The sequence below is a fragment of the Heterocephalus glaber genome, unplaced genomic scaffold, assembly GCF_053883595.1.
Source record: "Heterocephalus glaber isolate CG9 unplaced genomic scaffold, H.glaber_assembly_v1.0 deba00001472, whole genome shotgun sequence".
NCBI lineage: Eukaryota > Metazoa > Chordata > Mammalia > Rodentia > Bathyergidae > Heterocephalus > Heterocephalus glaber.
Window position 1 is genome coordinate 48607447 of NW_028258315.1, and position 19451 is coordinate 48626897.

Below are 19451 nucleotides of genomic sequence, written 5' to 3' on the forward strand. Positions count from 1 at the left end.
TATCACAGAAAAGTGATTTATTTAGAGAAGAAAAGTGGTTCCTATGACAAGGACAAAAGGTGGAAAAAGAAAAGATGGGCTTGGAGAGTCAGACAACTCCTGTTATTCCCAGATTTCTATGAATATTTTGGCAGATAATTAGAAATATTTGCAGAACTCTCAGTTTTGTTCCGTGGCTGTGTCTCTGTGTCTCAGCCAATGTGAATTCTGCCCAGTGGCTAAGGAAATTCACACGTGTCTCTCCTTCTCCAAACACAATAGTGTTATGAACTAAAACTCCAGTAGGAGCAACCAAGAGTAGATACCCCCTGTAATGGCATTATTCTATGCGCTGTGATCAAAATATATGGTAAATGTTTAAATTAAAAATTTGTTACAGTAAGACACATTGCCATTAATCCTGCTCTTTTGGGGATTCATTAATCTCCTTTTCTTCCAACACACTTATTCCATTGTTCAGGCCACTTTCTGAAGCAATTCTAGAAGTCCTCATTTGTGAGTGTCTTTATGAGGTGTGATAATAAATACAGTGAATGCTGCTGCTGAGTGCCATCTGATGGAAAGGCAGGCTCATAAAAACATTATGGTGTGTCCTCATCCACCTATTTGTGGCACCATGTGGTTTCTGCTCTTCTTCACAGTCAAAATGACAGTGAAAGGTAAACATTTTGAGTTGATTCAGGACATGGAAGCAGCAAGGAGAGAGCAAAAAAGCACTCATGAAAGAGGACTTCAGAGCTGCTCCAGAAAGTAGTAAGGACAACAGGATAAGTGTGTTCAAGAGAGATGGAGTATTCTCAAATGGATTCATGGCAATGTGTCTTCCGCTGTAACACACTTTTGTTTTTGGTACCGGGGATCGAACTTGGGTCCTTGGGCTTGCGCAGCAGGCGAAACCACTGAGCTAAATCCCTGGCCTTAACACACTTTTATATTTATTTATTTATTTATTTTGGTACCAGGGATCGAACTTGGGTCCTTGTGCTTGTGCAGCAGGTGGCAAAACCAGTGAGCTAAATCCCTGGCCCTAACCCACTTTTTAAAATTAAAGATTGACCATAATTTTCAATGCTGTCTTATATTTTTATTATTTCTTTCTGTTGATTATTAAATACCCAATTTTCATCAAATTGTGAGCATGTTCCATTATGCTGGCTTCATTCATTATTTTGTTTTGTTTACTTTCAGTGAATGTATATTTTTTGAGTATCTACTTTGTGTCAGGCTCTTCAGGATGAAAGATTGCACATGTATGGCAGGTGAATGTCCGATGGCTAAATCTCATGCCATAGTTGAAGTGGCCAGAATTCATTTTTATTTTATTTACGGATCATGACATATGTCATTTTAAGTAACCTTCCCACTTTCCCAAGGTAGGACAGATACAAGGCTGAAAAAGAGCAAACCTTCTGCATCCATGTCCAAGAGATCGCTCAGATAATGGAAATGTTCTAGAATGTGCTGGATGTTGTATATGATTGACACTCAAGATAATGGAACTATAATCACGTGTGTCAGTCTCCAGGCAAGGCTGCAGAGAAGTGACAGCCTGGCTTCACATCTTCTTTAATAGTGGTTAGGGGACCTGGGACACTGTCTTAGTCACTTTTCTTCTCTCTGGGAGAAAATATTAATCACTCACAACTTAAAGGAGGAGAATTCTGGGTTTGAGAGGTTTCAGTCCATAGTTGGCTGGCTCCAAGGTAGGAATGGCATGGCAGAGAGGCATGGCAGAGGCATTGTGGCCAGGAAGCAGAGAGAGAAGGGAGGAGGTGGAGAGGGAGATCCACCCTCCAGGCCATGCCTCCAGGGACTACACCTTGAGCTGCTGAGTATAGCACTGCCAGGGCCTAATCACTTTCTAAAAGCCCCACCACCGAATGCATGAGACTTTCAGGGAACACTGAATCTAAACCACAATGGGTATTGAATTAAGTTTTCTGAGTCCCAGTTTCCTCACATATAAAATGGGAGGATGCTATAAACCATAATCCTTAGCGTACAGCACTCCTCACTTCAAATTTGGGTGTTTCTACTCCATCCCCTTTATTCATAGTTGTGATAAATGATGGGAGAAAATAAAGGAATGGGACTGGGATGAAATAATTTGGAAAACTTTTTGGAAAAGTGTTGCTCCTTTGCCCTGCCTGTTAGGTGACTCGCAGGTTGAGCACAGACATCAGTGAACTGTGACTCATTCTCCTGTGGGTACCTTCAGACAACGAACCCCCAGGCTCAAATCTCAGCTCTGTTACTTTATCAAGTATGTTGTTAGCATCTATTCACCTAGTCACAAATATTTATCAGCTCTTCTTGTGTCCTGGACTTTATAGTAGACTCTGGGACTTCAACAGTGATACATACCAATCAAAACATTCCCCTCATACACACTCACTAGTGCTAGTGAAGGAGACAAAGCCAACAGGCAAACCAAGCAATGTGCAGCACGGTTTCAGGTCATGCAAACATGGACAGAGTGATGTGATGTGGTAGAGCTGGTACTTTATACAGAATGGCCAGGGAAGGGCTACTTGAGGAGGTGATATTTAACCTGTGACAGCAATGAGGGATGAGCCTTGGAAAGCTGAGCAAAGAACATTCCAGACTGAGGGCCCAGGGAGTGCAAAGGGACTGAGGCAGGAATGTGCCTGCTTTGTTTAAGATGTTGCAGGACTTCTTCCCCATTGTTGTACTCTTAAGCAACTTTCTAGACTTCCCCCAAAATACCCTTTTCTCCCCTGAAATTTTAATAGCCCCAATATGTTTTCTATCTTTTGGGTAGAATTAAGCTTTGAAGGGCTGTGGACTACTGGAATGTCTCAAAATTTTTTCCTTGCCCTTCCAGAACCAATTCCCACTGCTCTTGGGAGTAAAACAGCCCACTGAGTATGCACAGTTTTAGGAAAAAATGGTAGCAAATGTGGCTGGAGCTTGGTCACCGAAAGTGAGAGGCAGGAGGCAAGGTCAGAGGGCCAACGAGGCATCAGTGCTCCAAGGGCAAGCGTTGGACTGCAGCAGCATCACCTGGAGACCGTTAGAAAGGCAGAGTGGCATGCTGCAGCCTGTGATTACATAAGCTTTTTGAGTCACTCCAGGGGCATGCTGGGGTCTGAGGCCACCGCTGAAGTCACTGCAAGGTGAGACCCACTGGAAGCTCTGAGGGTCTGGGCCAGAAGATCTGGGGACACTTACAGGGGAGACTGGTTACCTTACAATGAGACTGGATGAAGTGGGGCAAAAAATAAAAGAAAGAGAAGCCACCAGAGGCATTTGTTCTGGTCGTCTATTGTGAAATAGGGACATAAAAAATAAAAACCAGGGATTATGCAGTTTAACTGGGTGAACTGCATGATAGGTCAATTATATCTCCATTAATCTGTTTAAAGAAAATGAACGATCTCAAATGTCAGAAAGTATGTGACGACTTTATGAGGCTGTATGGGAATTAAACAAGCACAGTCTGGGCACAATAAATATTAAAATGATTCTGCTTTGCCCCTTAATTCTCTTCCAAAAGTCTTTGGGCTAATATGCAAAGATGTGTCCTCCCATCTCCTTTTTCGACGTCACTATTTGTGCCTGTGTGACCAGGTGAGCGTGTGGCTGGCAAGCTGGTGAAAGCTCTTCATAGGCTGGCAAATCTGTAACCTGCTTTAGCTCAGGGTGAAGGTCCAGGGTGTTCTTTCTATTGGGTTTCATTTTCTTTTCCTCCCCCCCCCCCCACTGTGAAATGTAACTGTTGGCCTAGGAAATGAAACTTAATGTAAAATCCAAGTTTTCTAGTCAGTTCCATCATTAACTCAGAATAGCTATCACAGATGTAAAGTGGGCAGTGTCCAAGGCAGGAAGGGAACCGTGTGCAGGGATCAGCGGGGCCTGAGGCATCCAACAAACCTACACTCAAGGCCTGACTCACACTAGCTGGTGGGGCCTTGGATAAGTCATTTAATCCCTTTAAATCTGTCTTAATCTGATAAATATGGATAACAACAGTGTTTGCCTCACGGAGCTGGGCTATAACGGGAGAGTACGTGGAAGGCATCCAGGGCATAGTCTGTCATTTGCTGTTAGATGTAATTATTAACTATCCAAACTGCTGCAGAGCAATGTAGCCACACAACCTGTAAAGAAAATACAGTTTCCAAAAGGGTGTAGCACAATTTGGCTTAGGAGAGACATCTGTGAGACAGGTGAAGGAAGCAGATAAAACCTCCCAGGCCTGCAGCTCTTCAAATGTTGTATGAGATGTGATCGAAAAATACAGTCAGTTTAAATTCAAAAGATTGTATTATAGTAAAAGACAATTGCCATTCCTTCCCCTGAAAACACTCCCCCTTTCTTTGAACACATTTATCTCATTGTTCTTGCCACTTTCTCAAGCAGTTCTGGAAGTTTTCTTTCATGAATCTGTAGTTGGGCTGTGTTGGCTACCTCGATGCCCTGCATTGATTCAAAAGGTTTACCTTTCATGGTTGCTTTGGTACAGAGCCAGAAGTCACATGGTGCCAGATTCAGTGGGTAAGGTGGATGAGAAACATTGAAATGTTTTCACAAGCCTGACTTTCTGTTGGGTAGCATTCATCATAATTTTTATCATACCTTGCAAAGACACTCACGAAAGAGAAATTCCAAAACTGTTTCAGAAAGGGAGAGGAAGGATGGGATAAGTGTGTTCAAAGTGAGGGGGAGTCGATTGAGGGAGCGCCATGGCAATGCGTCTTTTATTGTAATACATTTTTAAAAACTGAAACACTCACCGTGTATTTCAATCATATCTCATGCACAATATCAAACTGATCTGAACTAACCCAGCAGCTCTGGAGAGCACCACTCCATGACTTCACATAGCAGAGATGCAGGGCCTTCTGGACAAGGGAACACAGTCAGCGTCAGAGCTGAGCTAATGCAATCAGAAAGCAGCCATCGACCCCTAAGCCTATCAAGCCCTTCCTTGCTTCCTTCCGCCCACCTCTTCCCCTGTTTTGCTCATTTTCCTCTGGGCTCCAGGCAAATTGGTCCTCTTCTCGGTTCTCCTCTGTTTTAGTTGCTTTCCTCCTCAAAGCATCAGTGCTGGGAAAGTGCCTGGCTGGCCCAACTGATGTTCATACACCTACATTAAAAGCTATTTCCCATCAGATGCCAGTGCTTATGGATAAATTAGAGTCAGACCACCTGGAGTTCAAGTCCAGGCTTAGAGGTTTTATTAATGACATCACCACAGGCAAATAACTTCATCCTTTTGTTTCTTTGGCTTCCTGATCTGCATAATAAAAATACTACTGGTGTCAAGCCATCGAGTTTAAATTAGTGGAGGCACAGAGAGTTGAAATAGCTTTGGGGTCCATAAAGCTCATTATGAGTGCTATCTGTTCTTTTGGCTCTCTATACTTTTCTCTTGCAGCACTATTTATAATTGTAATTAAATAGCAATGTATATCATTATTTAATATCTTCCCTTAGGGATATATCTGTCTTCCTAATCACTGTACCCCTAGTTTGTAGCATGCACTTTGGAAAAGAGGCTACTCAGTCAGCATCTATTGAATGAAAAAATGCAATTGGCTGTTCATTTTACAAAAATTGGGAAAACAAAGCTGGGTGTGGGGACACATATTTATAATGTCAGGCTGAGGCAAAAGGATGATAAATTTGAGGCCAGCCTGGACTACATAAACACTAAACACAAACAAATAAACAAACCATTGCCAAATTGGGAAAACAACATCGTACTTTTCCATATGAACTATTTAACAGTATGTGTTGATAAGTAATTTATTTTAAAAAGAAGGAAAAAAGTAACACAAAGCAAGAGAACTGGCATAGCAGACCTGGGTACCTGTTCTGATAGAGGAGTATTTGCACCTTGAGGGGGACACTTGGGGCAGGCATAGTTACCCAGAACAACCTACCCTTTATCTTTCTTTCTCTTCTCTTCTCTTCTCTTCTTTTCTTTTCTTTTCTCCTTCCTTCCTTCCTTCCTTCCTTCCTTCCTTCCTTCCTTCCTTCCTTCCTTCCTTTCTTTCTTTCTTTTTTTGTACCAGGGATTGAACTCAGGACTTTGCTCTTGACAGCTAGCCAGTGGAACCACTGAGCTAAATCCTTGGCCCCAACCTCCTATTCTTCCAACTGAAGTTACACGGTTACCGTGAAATCTCTGCAGATTTACACATGAATCCCTTAAAGCCAGGTGGTTGGTCTAATGGTGAACAGAGCAATTACTTTTAGGTCCCACTAGAGTGACCTTATTCTCAACTCAACACCAGATCAAGCACCCAGAGGGAACCTACTAACTTCATACCTGGTTGTTGCTGAAGGTATGATTCCTACTCCCAGAGGAGCGGTATAAATAACTGCAGAAGGGGAGGCAGCAGGGCTTGCTCTTACATTCTAACCAAAAACATCTTTGATAGAACCCAGATCAATGCTGGAACACTTCACGCCTAAGAGGCTCAAATAAGGGTAGGTGCTACTATTCCAGAGAAACCCATTTCTGAGACATCACTCGGGTTTGAACTGGCCCCCTCCTAACTCAGATGTTGCCAATGTGACAGAATTAAGAGGTGGGGCCTCGAAGAGATGATTAGGCATTGGTGGCTGCTCTCTCCTTAATGGAATCAAGGCCTTTAGAAGAGGCTTCAGGCAGCAGTAGACTCCCATGCCTTTCTGCCTTCTCCCCTGCAAGGATGCACCAAGAAGGTCCTTGCCAGATCAAATGCTGGCACCTTGACCTTGGTCTTCCTAGACTCCAGAACTGTGAGAAGTAAATTCCTGTGTTATAGCAGCACAAAAAGGACTAAGACAGGCATCACACAGAGGCCCAATGTCCTGCCATTCTCTGAAGCACACACACAGTCTACTGAAGACTATAGTCCTTAGGCTGGGACCAATCATAGATCTACTAATGAGGTCAGAAGAGTTTGCAGCACCTCTTCTCCCTTCTGAGGATAAACAGAATGGGTTGATGAGAATCTTTCTAGGAAGACTTGCTGTAACTTTCCACAAACTTGTATTGGGTTCATGTCCTAAAAATGGCTGAGAAATAGGTCCTTAAAACATGAGCACCTGACTGAAAGCTAAGACCAAAGTCCACAAAGGACATACTTTATTTGTGAGCTTCTGGCCAGTAAATCCAGGCAAAGGTCCACTGGGTCAAGTGTTCTCATGTATCCAGATGACAGGAGGCTGATTGATGGGTGTCCCGACACAGTTAAGAAGTGGAGAGAGCCACATGTGGATCCAAAAAAGTAACTGGTTCTTATTTATGTGATCATAAACACCAGAGGCCCTGAAATAAATCACCCACTCATTACACACTCTTCTGGTGGTACCTACACTTTCTCATGGCACCACTGTCTGAATTTGCTGTATTGGGAATAGATGTATAATCACGTTATTAAATAATAGTGACTACTGCTCATTAGGTACATCTTTAGTGCCAGGTGCTAGCTCTAACCCCCTCAGCAACATTATAAAGGGTTTTTTAATTGTCCCTGCAAGAAGCTCAAAGGGGTCTCTGAAAAAGCAGGATTTATACCTGAAGACTCCTGCTAACAACTGCACCCTTAGCACTTCCTCTCTCTGCTTCCTGTGGAGATGGCCTGTCAAAACGGAGCCTTTCTCCATGGGCTCCTTTTTCTTAGTCGACATTTGATTCCTACTCAGAGAGACTGGATTCTTCCAACTCAGATTTAGTGGTTTATTGTGAAAATCAATTGAATCTTCTGATCTCAAAATAATACTAATTGAACTCTACTACTTACAGCCATTTCCTGCCCATAGTTTTTACATTTCCTAAGAGTGTGGAGAAGGAACTAGAAGTAAAGCTTGTAAGAGGTGCAGAGAATCACTGAGCAGTCGCTATTGTACCCAAGCACTGGTGGGGGCTTCCGAGTGCAGTAGCTGTATCTCCTTCACCTTTGAAAGGCCAACTCTGACACACTGCTGCTGCCCAGCATACCTGGGATTTTTAAAAAAAGAGACAAGGCCTCTCCATGCTGCCTAGGTTGGCTCCAAACTTCTGGGCTCAAGTGATCTTCCTGCCTCAGCCTCCTAAATAGCTGGACCACAGGGGTACACTACTGTGCCTTGCCTTACGATGACTTTTTAAACATTTGGAATCTAAAAAAATAGTATCTAATTTCAATAGTAGAGTTGTATCCATTACCCACAAGATCCTAATTTCTTCCAAAATAGCATCTCAATGTCTGATTCCAGTTAACCATTTTATTAATTTCTCCATTCCCAACTTCACCTTGTTTGGTTTGCCCTATCCACACATTGCCATTGGCTCTACGGGCTATGGGGTCATTATAGCCCATGCCCTGAATATCTATATAGGTTAGAAAAATGCATCTATAAATGTATATAATACATTATATCATAAATGAATGTAAATATAAATATACAAATGATGCATACATCAGTGGAAGAAAGAGGAAGAGAGAGAAGGAGGGAAGGGAGAAAGGGAGAGAAATAGGAGTAAGCAGAGAGGCAGACATGCTGCAGTTTATCAGGATGAAAAGAAGTAGCTGCCAACGATATGGAGTCACAGAGAATATTTCTAAGCTGCAAAGGAGCCTCAGCCTTAGTCTAGTCTCCACACTCATTTAGTTCAAGGATTCTGAGGCTGGATCAGAAAAATTAGTTCCCCCTGGTCACAGAGCCTGTCCCCCGGCCCTCTCTCTCTTCTCTCCCCCTCCTGCTATGCTTTTCAGGACAAAGATACGGAAGGCTAGCATTTGGGCTACTCTACTCCCACTCTTATTGGGAATTATGAATCTAAAGGATCCCTCTTGGTTTGTTTTCTTTTGCCAAGATTTGGTGACCACAACTGGCAAAGACCTCATGCTGCCCCACAACATGGCAGAAAAGCAGAAGGGCAAGTGGGTGTGAGCAGAAGAAAGAGAAGGGGAAGGGTGGCTTTGTTATATAACAACCTGCTCTGGCGGTAACTAGACCACTTCCATGACAGTGACATGGATCCCTCTTAAGAACCCAATTGCCTCTTAAAAACCTGACCTCCCAACACTGCTGTTAGGAATTAAGGTTCCAAAATATGACTTTTTGGGGATCCACTCAAACCACAGCAACATCTAATAGAAAGGATGACGCAAAAAAGTCTAGTCTTGAAAGACCAAGTACAAATTCCACTGACTTGTTCATTATAACTTACAAGCAAAGAAGAAAACCAAAAGAGAAAATAAATACAAGAGAACAGAAGTAGAACATATCTTTTTCAGCCTCATCTACAAGGACTTATTTAAAAGAAGAAAAAGCATTAAAAAAACAGAATCTTCCTAATATTTTGATTTTCTCAGGCTGCTGTTACTGGAGTAATAAACTGTTCACCTAACTTTGCCAGATTATACTGACATATGTTCACATACAGTTTACCTGTACTCAATTTTATCTTTCCAGTTTAGAGAAATATTTCCTCTTAAAAATCTTATAGGCTCCCAACATTAAAAAAAATAAAACTTTACTGAATCCTATCTCAAGGACACAAAAGTCTCGTACTTGAATTTTGACCCTTGAGACAGACCTCTGTTGAGAGCTCACTAGCACTTCCAGGTTTCCATGATATGCTTAAAGCGAAAAGGAAGCATTTTAGCACTTTAGTTTCTACCCAGTACTATAACTTGTTGTGACTAGAGATTTACCAGTTCTTATTGTGGAGCAGGGATTTTTGTAAACCTGCCCACTGTTTTCTGCCAACACTTGGAAGCAATGCCTAAGAAGAAGCCTCTTATTTAGGATGCAGCTCTCACATTTCTGTTCCAAGATGCACGTGCCCATCCTAAGAAATTCTTCCTGCATGAAACTCAGAGAGGCTAGAAATTAGGCAGAGCAACCAGATGGCCTCAAAACAGCAATGTGTGCACAGCTGCACAGAATTGGGACTCAGAAGACCCAGACTGTAGGCTGTACTATGTCCCTAAAGGGTATGAAGTCTTAGGAAAATTCCACTACTTCACTAGATTTTAATCTCTTTAGTGGTAGAATGAGGAAACTGGACAAAGTGACTTACAAGTTTTCTTCTTGCTTACACATCCTAAGGCAGAAATACATTTAACAAGTCTACTCTACCCAAGGTATTTGTTGACTCCTACTCCTCTACATCTCTGTGGCTATGGAGCACTCTCTCTATGGGAAAGACAGGGCACCTATCTGCAGGACCTCCATTCCAGCTGTGACATCTTCCTCTATCCTACAGGGCCTATAATCCATATAGGGGGCCAGGTACACAGCACACTAGCGTGCACAGAATACGTCTAGAGTGGAACATAGTATGGTGGAGAAAGGTTTAGACCCTCCGGTGAGAGCTGTAGTTCCTCATTCCTAAAAGGGCTTCATAACAAGATTGTTTTACTTCTAAGGGGGTTCTCTGGTCTGCATTGTTTCAAGTGAGTTCTTAGATTACTGGAATGCCACTCTGAGGACTCGGGTCACAGCACTGTATTTTGGATAATAACCTATTCCTTTCCACTTCTCAGACATTAGACACCTTTTGATGGAACTTATTTAGAGACAACCGATTCATTTTTAAGGCTGTACTCTTGTGTTATATTATGGCGAGGAGTTAATATCCTAGTCCCTATAGTGATATGTTTATTTCCTTGATGTTTCCTTTCTCTACCCAATACTACTCACTTCCTCTGCACATGCCCTTCTATTCCCAAGAGTTTCACAACCCACTGGATGAGATAATTTCCTTTGTTTTCTGAAGTCTATCCAGATTTCCCTCCCCTCCCCCACTGCTAACAGTGACCTATCAGGGAAGAAAAATGGACCCTAGGTGTTGGGCTTAGTGAGTTTGCCATAATCACATTACAAGAGAGGAAAGAACAAAACACTTCCCTTTAATAAGGATGTAGGACTTCCTCTGGCAAATCATAAAATTTTTATTAATTAATTGATAGCTATTCCCAAAAATGGCATTTCCAAGGTCTCTACCTTGACCTGCTAAATTCTGATCTCACACAGTCTTCAGCATACACAATTCAATCTTCCTGCTTCTTTCTCAAGGTAAAACAGGGACATAATCAAAGAGTTCTCTGAGGGACCACTAATGGGTTCTAGGACATCAGGATCCTTGCTGCCAAGTGCTCACCAAAACGATGAGCCTCCCCATCTTGCCGATGAGAGGATTAATAATTACAGATCTAAAAGTGTTTTTGTGCTGTATGCAGAGAGCCTTCCACCGTCCTTTTCTCAAGGGTAAAGGAGTTTGAGTCTTTAAAATACAAAAAATAATAAAAAAGAAAGAAAGAAAAGAAAATGGGTAAGTGGGTGGGGGTGGAATTACGTATTTCAGTACAGTAAACAAAGTTCTAAAGTAAAAATCACAAAGAAGCCTTTCAAGACACTGAAAGGAGCTAAGATAGCATGTAAAACAATGCCAGGAAAACCTCTGAAAAGTGGGTGTTCAGGTCCGTCTGCACTGTGGTACCCATCTGAGCTTCCCAGGTTTGTTCTGGAAAGAGCAGTTCTTTGAAATAAGTGAAGATAAACATTTTTGGGGGGTAATTTCCCTATTTGAAAGTTGCTTTCTAAAATATTGTACTTGGATGAGTCCACCCTCCCTATAATTGTAAAATTTGCCTAAGATTTTACTAAGAAACATCAGTAAACCCTCGAGAAGCCCCATTAGACCATCTGTAGCTGGAAGATGATAAGAGAAATTATTCTTACCTCTGAACCATGCTCGCAGCTCATTTAAAGGGACTGGAGAGAACGTGCAGGACAAAGGACACATGTATTAAGCACCGTGGGGTGTGTGTTCTCCAACTACAGGCTGGTGGAAGTGGGACCTAAAACCTCCGACGCCTTCCGCTGCCATATAGTCTCAAGGAAATGACCTTAGCGTTTGTTGCTTTGATTAGAAACAAAAGCCTTTCAACACAAGTCGGGAGGGGAAAAAACTCAACTGAAAAAGTCTGCTGTTTCCTTTGGCCACCTAGTTTCTCTTCATTACAAATTTAAAACTCAGGAAAAAATGTTATTTACTGTTTTCTCAACCTCAGTGTTAATGCATGATAGAAGTTGGGTGATTATTCAGAGGTACCAATTTAAACTTCAATTCTAGCTCACTGTTCTATGCATATTCTGGATGAGGCTGGGGATTTATGGATGGAAATAAAAATACTATGTAACTGAACTTTTTTCCTAGCAACTATTTTATGTCAATGGCTTTAATACTCAGAATTCCATGGGACCACCTTAGTAATATAAGTCCGCATTAGAGAGGTCAGCCACAAACCGGAAATCTTGGCAGGATGTCTGTGGACTCAGAAAGGATTTATTTTATTATTTTCATTTCACAAAAGCATTTACTATTGACATTACTCAATGAATAGGAAATAATCAAAATATCTTATACTTCAAGATGAAGTAAAGAGAGGATACACAGATCCCAGGAAAAATAATACATTCACTTTTTTTCTTTATGGAATAGTTAAGTAAAAGCCTGTGAAATGGTATCATGCTTCTCTGACCTGAAAAATTAGGCTTTCTGGAATTTTATATAAGGAGGTATTAAAAGAAAGTTACTGTTTCTCAGAACCTGTTTTCTCCTTTCCAAAAGGGAGGCAAAAATCCCCATTTCATAAGGGAACTGGAGGAATTAAATGAGATGATGTATGCAAAGAAAAAAGAATTTGGAAGCATGTAAGAGCAAGTGTGCTAACTCGGGTGTCTCTTCCTTTTCTTGTAAGGCCACCAATGCCATCAGAGCACTACTCTCATGATCTCATCCAATTCTAATTACTGCCCCCATACTGTTATATAACTATGGGGATCAAGCTTCCAACACATGAATCCTAGGGGATAAATCTTTAAACACTAGAAAAATTCCATCAAAAATGAAATGATGTCTTGGAGTAGGTCCAAATGAAATATAAATATATGGGAAACTGTGACCATAAAATACAGTGTGACACAGTTGGATGATAGCCTACTTGGTGGGTTTGGACCAGTGTCCTAATGACTTTCTGGTAAATTTTACTGCCTCTGGAAGTGAGATAAGAGAAATATGCACACCAGTTTATGGAAAAATATGCGGATACACGGAGTCAATTTTTACAGGAATATAAGATCTTAGGAGTTTTTATGAGAAGCTTTGCATTTGTCACAAAACTATTGCTTCCATCCCAGAATACAGCCAAAGGAACACCAGACACACCATAAAATCCCAACACAACAAAGTACTGCAGTTTCCCAAGACCAGCAGCCAACACAGTGTGAACCATCTGCTGTCAATGAAGAGGGTGAAGTGTAAGACTGGCTCGTTGCCTCCTAAATGTAAAGAAAGGACTATTTCCTTCCTAACTCCACAACTTTCTCCAGTTCTGGTTCAGATATTCCCTGAGCACCAAATGCACACAGAGGTCCTGCAGGGAAGTCGGAGATGAAAACACCATGTTCCAACCAGCAACCAATTTACAGGCTGGGCCTGGTGTCTCTGAGGAGACCAGTGATCTCATCTGTCACTTTATCCGCAACTCTGCCACCGAGCAGCAGTGCAGACCTTTCACACACACGCTGTTCATCTTTTATAAATCTGTATGCCGAAGTCCTTGGATAGTTCCCTTAGATCTACTTTCATAACTATTTCTTTGGGTATCTATTAGGTGCTAAGCAACAGGGCTGGCACTCTGGGTGTGTGAACTTGTGGTCCCACAGGACTCTATGCTCAGAAGGGCCTCAGGCTTGGCCTCGTGTTCTGCTCTTACAATTTTTTTATCTGGGTTTTTTTTCTCAGGGCAGGGGGATACTGGGGATTGAACCCAGGGCCTTCACATTGAGCTACATCTTAAGCTTTTTATTTTTTATTTTGAGACACAGTTTTGCTAAGTTGTTCAGGCTGGGCTTGAACTTGTGATCCTCCTGCCTCAGCCTCCCAGAGCGTTGAGATAACAAGCATGTGCTATTACGTGTGGCTATAATTCTTACTAATTTTTGAACAAGGAGCCCCACACCCTCATTTTGCCTCAAGCCCTGTAGATTATGTGGCCTGTTCTCCTTGGCACTGGGCTAGATGGTAGGGACACAGTAGCATGCAGGAGAGATGTCAGAGGAGGCCTGGGGATAGGAGTAAAGCAACATGTAAGCTGATTTCAGGTGAAGGTAACAGCTAGATAAAGAAGGTTCAAGGGTGCTGGGTGGTGCATGTGACAAGCTAGGCTCTGATTGGAGGTGACAGAGGAGCCACCTACCTGGGCAGGTGGGGTGAACGCAAGACCGTTTTTGCCCTCCTCAAGTCTACAGTATGTGGTACGTGGAAAGTTCTCAACTACTATTTTTAAATGAATAGAACTTCTGTTTAAAAAGAAAAATCACCAAATACAGAAAATCAATTCATAGTTTATTAGAAGCTGGGAGCGACCGATAAGGAACACTCCAAGTTTATTTAAGGTCTCCTAGAGATCACATGTTTTAGGAATTGGAAGAGTACACCCTGTCCAGGAAAAAAAGCCCCATGGAAAAGTCCGTTACTCATGCTCCCTTCTAGGCAGAAAAAGAGGGAAGTTTCTTGCTCCAGGTAGATTCTCTGGTTTTCTCAACCACAAACGTAAAAACAGAGGTGAAAGTGTTTCTGAGAGAGGCAGGCATGGTGGGCTTTCCTTTTTCGTCTGTCTCACAGGGTGAGGCCATGACTTCTGATCTGGCTTTACCAAAGGTATGTGCAGTTTTCAGGTGGCGGATATGAACTTTGGAAAATCTAAGCTCTTCCCTGTGTGTGGAAACATAAAGACAAAAGCCTTTGAACTTCATTCTGGAAGTCCATTTTTATACACGAGAAACTGAACTCAGTACCCAAACCCAAAGTGCCCTCAGCTGGAGGCAGAAGGACAGAAATTCAACCCAGAACTCACATTTTTGAGAAGAGCTTTTTCAGGTGGCCATTGTACAGAACGAGATGCAGCCAGGGTTAACATTTGAGCATTCTGTTAAGATTCCTTCCTGTCTGTCTACAGACTCTGAGTGTTTTTGGTTTTATCTCATTTTCTCTTTATTTTTCCCTTTGCATTCCATTAAAAATAAAACTTTTTATGATTTAAAATTTCCTTCCTTCTTTTCTTCCTTCCTTCCTTCCTTCCTTTCTTTTCTTTCTTTCTGAGACAGGGTCTCACTATGAGTTCAAGCTGGCCTTGAACTCATTATGGAACTCACTATGGAGCCCAAGCTGGCCTTAAACTCACAGCTATCCTCCTGCCTCAGCCTCCTGAATGCTGGGGATTATAGGCATGTGCCTCCAAGCTCATGGTTTAAAATTTCAAGCACACACAGAAAGTGACAGAGGAATGTAATGAAAACCCATGTATTCACCCTGTTTCAAAATTACCATCACACAGCTAATCCTGTTTCATCTATTTTGTAGCTTTCTGTCCTAAGACTTAAAATAAATTTATCTTTTTATCTATCTATTATTGATCTGTCTGTCTAGTCTGTATATCTATCATCTATTTTTATGGTCTAGGGATTGAACCCAGGGCCTTCACACTGAGCTATATCCCTAGCCCTTTTTTCTTTTCTTTTCTTTTTCTTCTTTTAAATTTTAAGACAGGGTCTCACTAAGTTGCAAAGTTGCCCAGATGGGACTCAAACTTGCAATTCTCTGTCCCCAGCCTCCCAGAGTGCTGGGATTTACAGGTATGGACCACTATACCCAGCTAAGGGCTCTTTTAAAATATAACCCCAAATAGCTAAGAGGAAAAAAGTATCAATGATTTCTTAATATCTTCAGGTATTAAGAGTTCAGATCTCTAATTATCTGATCAATGTCTTTTCTTCAAATTTATTGAAACCAAGATCTAAAAAAGGGTTCACAAATTGGAATTGATTTTTGTTTCTCTTAGGTTCCTGCTAATACCTAGGTTCCTTTCCATTCATCCATTTCTCTCTTTTTTTCTCCTCTCCCTTTCATTGCAACTTATTTGGTGAAGAAATCAAGGTATTTATCCTATAAATTCTCTAATCATCTGGTTTTTTTTTCTCCAGATTGCTTTCTCACGGTGGCATTTAACATGATTCTCTGTCCATTGTAGTTACTATGACCTTCATCAGATTATGGTTGAATCTTTTTTTTAGCATAACTGTCTCACCTGTAACCTGTGTGTTCTTTCATCCCATATCTTTTTGTGATGGTAACAGCTACTGATGTCAGCAGACAGATCACTGAATCAATCAGGGATTGCAACATGATGACTTTCTAATACTATCACCCAATACTCATTAGCTATAATATTTCTATTCAGAGAGATTTCCCCTCATCTACCATTTGCTGGTCTAGTGGCATAATTTGTTTAGGAAAAGCATAGACATTGCTTGATTCTTTCTTTACCTTTACTTATCAGTTTTCAAAATTGTGAGTTGGCACTCTTAGTGCCAAGATGCTTTTTTAGTTATTATGAACACTTTCTTTAAATATGTTTTATGTGCTTTGATCCATTAAAGGTATTGTCTTCGCTGACTGACCACAGAGAATTGTCCCATCTTGGCCAGTAGGAGCCTTTGCAAGCCAGTTTGTGGATCCTTTGACATGACCCTGGCAGTCTTTGACAGTGTCTTTATTACTGAGAATGAAAAGATGCTCATCCTGTAATTTACTACCCAAGACCTGTGAGGCACCTATTACTGCTTTTGTCTCACTGAGAAAAAACTTGAGTCATAATTTACATATAGCAAAACATAGAATCTCTATGTATTGCATCCATGCTATCTATGTCTACCAAGATAAAGAACATTTCTAGAAAGTTACTTTCACTGATCTTTTCTGGGCCCCTACAAGTGACTACTATTCAGACATCTACCATCATGATTAGTTCTTCCTGTTCTAGAACTTTATATAAATTGAACTATGTAGTGTATATTCTTTTATGTATGGCTTCATTCATGGAATAAAATGTTTTTGATATTCAGTCATAATGTTGCATATATGAGCAATTCATGCATTTTGTATTGCTGGGTGGTATTCCATTACACGGATACACTACACTTACTCTGGTTAATGGGAATCTGGGTTATTTCTGGTTTGAGGGTATGGTGAACAAATATGCTATTAACATGTTTTACAAGGTTCATGTGTATGCACATGTGTGTGTGTGTCCTTGAACATATATATTTTCATTTCTCTTGAATAATTATGCAGGAGTGGAGAGTAGATCATAGTGTGGATATATGTTTAATTTTTTATGAAACTACTGAAAAGTTCCCCAAAAGGGTGAAGGTGCCATTTTATACTCCCAGGAGCAACCTGTGAGAAATCTGGTTATCCCACATCTTCACCAAAACTAGGTACCATAGCTCTTCTTAATTTTAGTCATTCTCATAACCACAGGGAGACATCTACGTATAAGTGACTTATTCATTAACACAGGCTTAGATGATAATTATAGATTAATAGTAGTGAACAAATAGTAATGTATATCAGAAAATTTTCCCATTCTTCGTAAGTATAAACCCAATAATACCATTGAAATAGGGACTGTAATTATTGGCTCCATTTTACAGATGAGAAAATTGAGACACAAAGAGGTTACACAACCTCCATGAAGCCACATAGCTAGAAAGCAGCAGGGTCTGAACCTACCTAGTTTGCCTCCAGAGTCCAGGCCAGTGACTTGTATGATCTTTTGTCTCACACAGTTGTTCACTAGAATCTCTTCCCTGTCTCTAACACTTTGCTAAGACCTTGGCAAATATTCCCAGTCAATATGACTATCATGTTTTCTACAAATGTAAAGGGCACAGATGTTTCTAGAGTTCCTTCTACTTTTATCCAATTTCCTTTGAGCTTAAATGTTTTCCTTTTAGCATCAGCACATCTCCAGTTTTTCTTCCAGTTTTTCCTCATGAGGTGCATATTTTGGCCACCCGTTTTGGCTGTTGCTGGACAATTCCCCTACAAGTCCTAATCTTTCTGACCTAAAGAGATATTGCCTAAGAATGCTTTTTGTAGTAATAAACAAACAAACAAAAAGCAAAATCACATTAATAATATGAACCTATTATCTCAGTATCTAAAGATAGAAGTTTCTAATGATAGTGAGATCTACAGATTATCAGTATACTCAAGACACTCCCCCCCCACCCCCGGCCCCCCGCCATGTCTGCAGCATGTTTCTCTCAAGCTTACATTCTCTCACGGTAGCAACATGGCTGCCTATTCCAAGCATCACAGCCTCAATCTAAAAAAAGGACTACTTTTTTCTACTCCCTCATTGGCTAGAGATGAGTCATATATTTACCCCAAATCCATCACTGGCAAAGAATAAGGTCACTATGACTAGCTTCAACCACAGCTTCACCCAATGTGTAGATGCAACAGGAAACAGATGTCCTGGGCTAGTCTTCCTCTAAGCCCTGAAGGCAGCCAGCATCCCTGCAGTGGCCACCTTTGGCCCTGAACAGCCTCATCCATTTACCCTGGTGCTGACTAACACCACAGTCTGTGCATTCTAAGATATGAAGAAAAGTAGAAAAGACCTGTCTTACAGACCAGCCAGGATTTGCCCGAGTACCATGAGAGATGACACTGATCACTGAACCAAGTTGGGCCTCCAAGATAGGAGATGGACAAGATGGCTGTTGGAAACTGGCTTGGAAATGAATACAAAACCAGAGGCTCTGGAGGGGGGGCAAACACAGTGGCCTCACATGACAACTGTCTAGTCAGTGCCCACCCACCGCAGCTGCTGCCTGAGTGATTCTTCTTTCCAGACAGTTCCTCCTTCTTGCTCAACCTTCAGGTTCAGCAGTGTGAAAGCAGGAGGCTGGCTAGGCTGCACCAGGAGGCAGAGAGGATGAGTGGGCATCCTTGGAAGCTGGGGCTGGAGGTGCTGCTATTTGCCTGGCGCTACTTCCGGGGAGACCAGACCCCAACTGAGGCTGATGGTCAGTGCTGGGCAGCTCCATACTGGCAAAAGTCCAGGAAGCTGGGGGACTTTCTATAAGTAATTTCAATTTATTTCTGAATTAGTCTGTCCCTCATTCAAATCTGTACCCAAACGAATCTGCAGACCAATCCACCCTCATCCTATGGGTACTAACTTGAAAAAACTTTGGCCATATGAGCCCAGACTTGATCACCTCTTCAGGAATCAGTTCTGGTAGTTTCCTAACTGAGACCAACGACAGTTCCATGGGTGCTGTGGCTGTGAAATACAGCAGCACAACTCAATAGCTAAATCTTGGAAAGAATCTATATGTCCATTGACAGATGAATGGATAAAGAAAATGTGGTATATACAATGGAGTACTGTTTAGTTCTAGTTTGTAGGAAAATGGTTGCATTTTGAGACCATAATATTTTATTCTATAAGTAGAATAAATAAGACATAGAAAGTTAAAGATCATATGGTCTCTTTTATGAGCAATCCAAAGTATAAATAATCTAAGAGGCAAAATAAAAGATACATGATAGGAAACAAAGAGATGGACCTTATGTAAAT

At 41.4% G+C, this 19451-nt stretch overlaps 1 protein-coding gene across 6 annotated transcripts in view; it reads right to left on the reverse strand.

The window, feature by feature from the left end:
• Frmd4b (FERM domain containing 4B) overlaps positions 1–19451 on the reverse strand; it is a 351908-nt gene that overhangs the window by 150850 nt on the left and 181607 nt on the right. The window contains exon 1 of one of the 6 annotated variants that reach the window (XM_004854188.4): positions 11692–12368. The exons of the other annotated variants lie outside the window; for them this stretch is intronic. Within the exon in view, the coding sequence (XP_004854245.3) occupies positions 11692–11715 (24 nt within the window). The 5' untranslated portion in view covers positions 11716–12368. Of the gene's footprint in view, positions 1–11691; positions 12369–19451 lie in introns of those variants that run through there. 6 annotated transcript variants of the gene reach the window in all.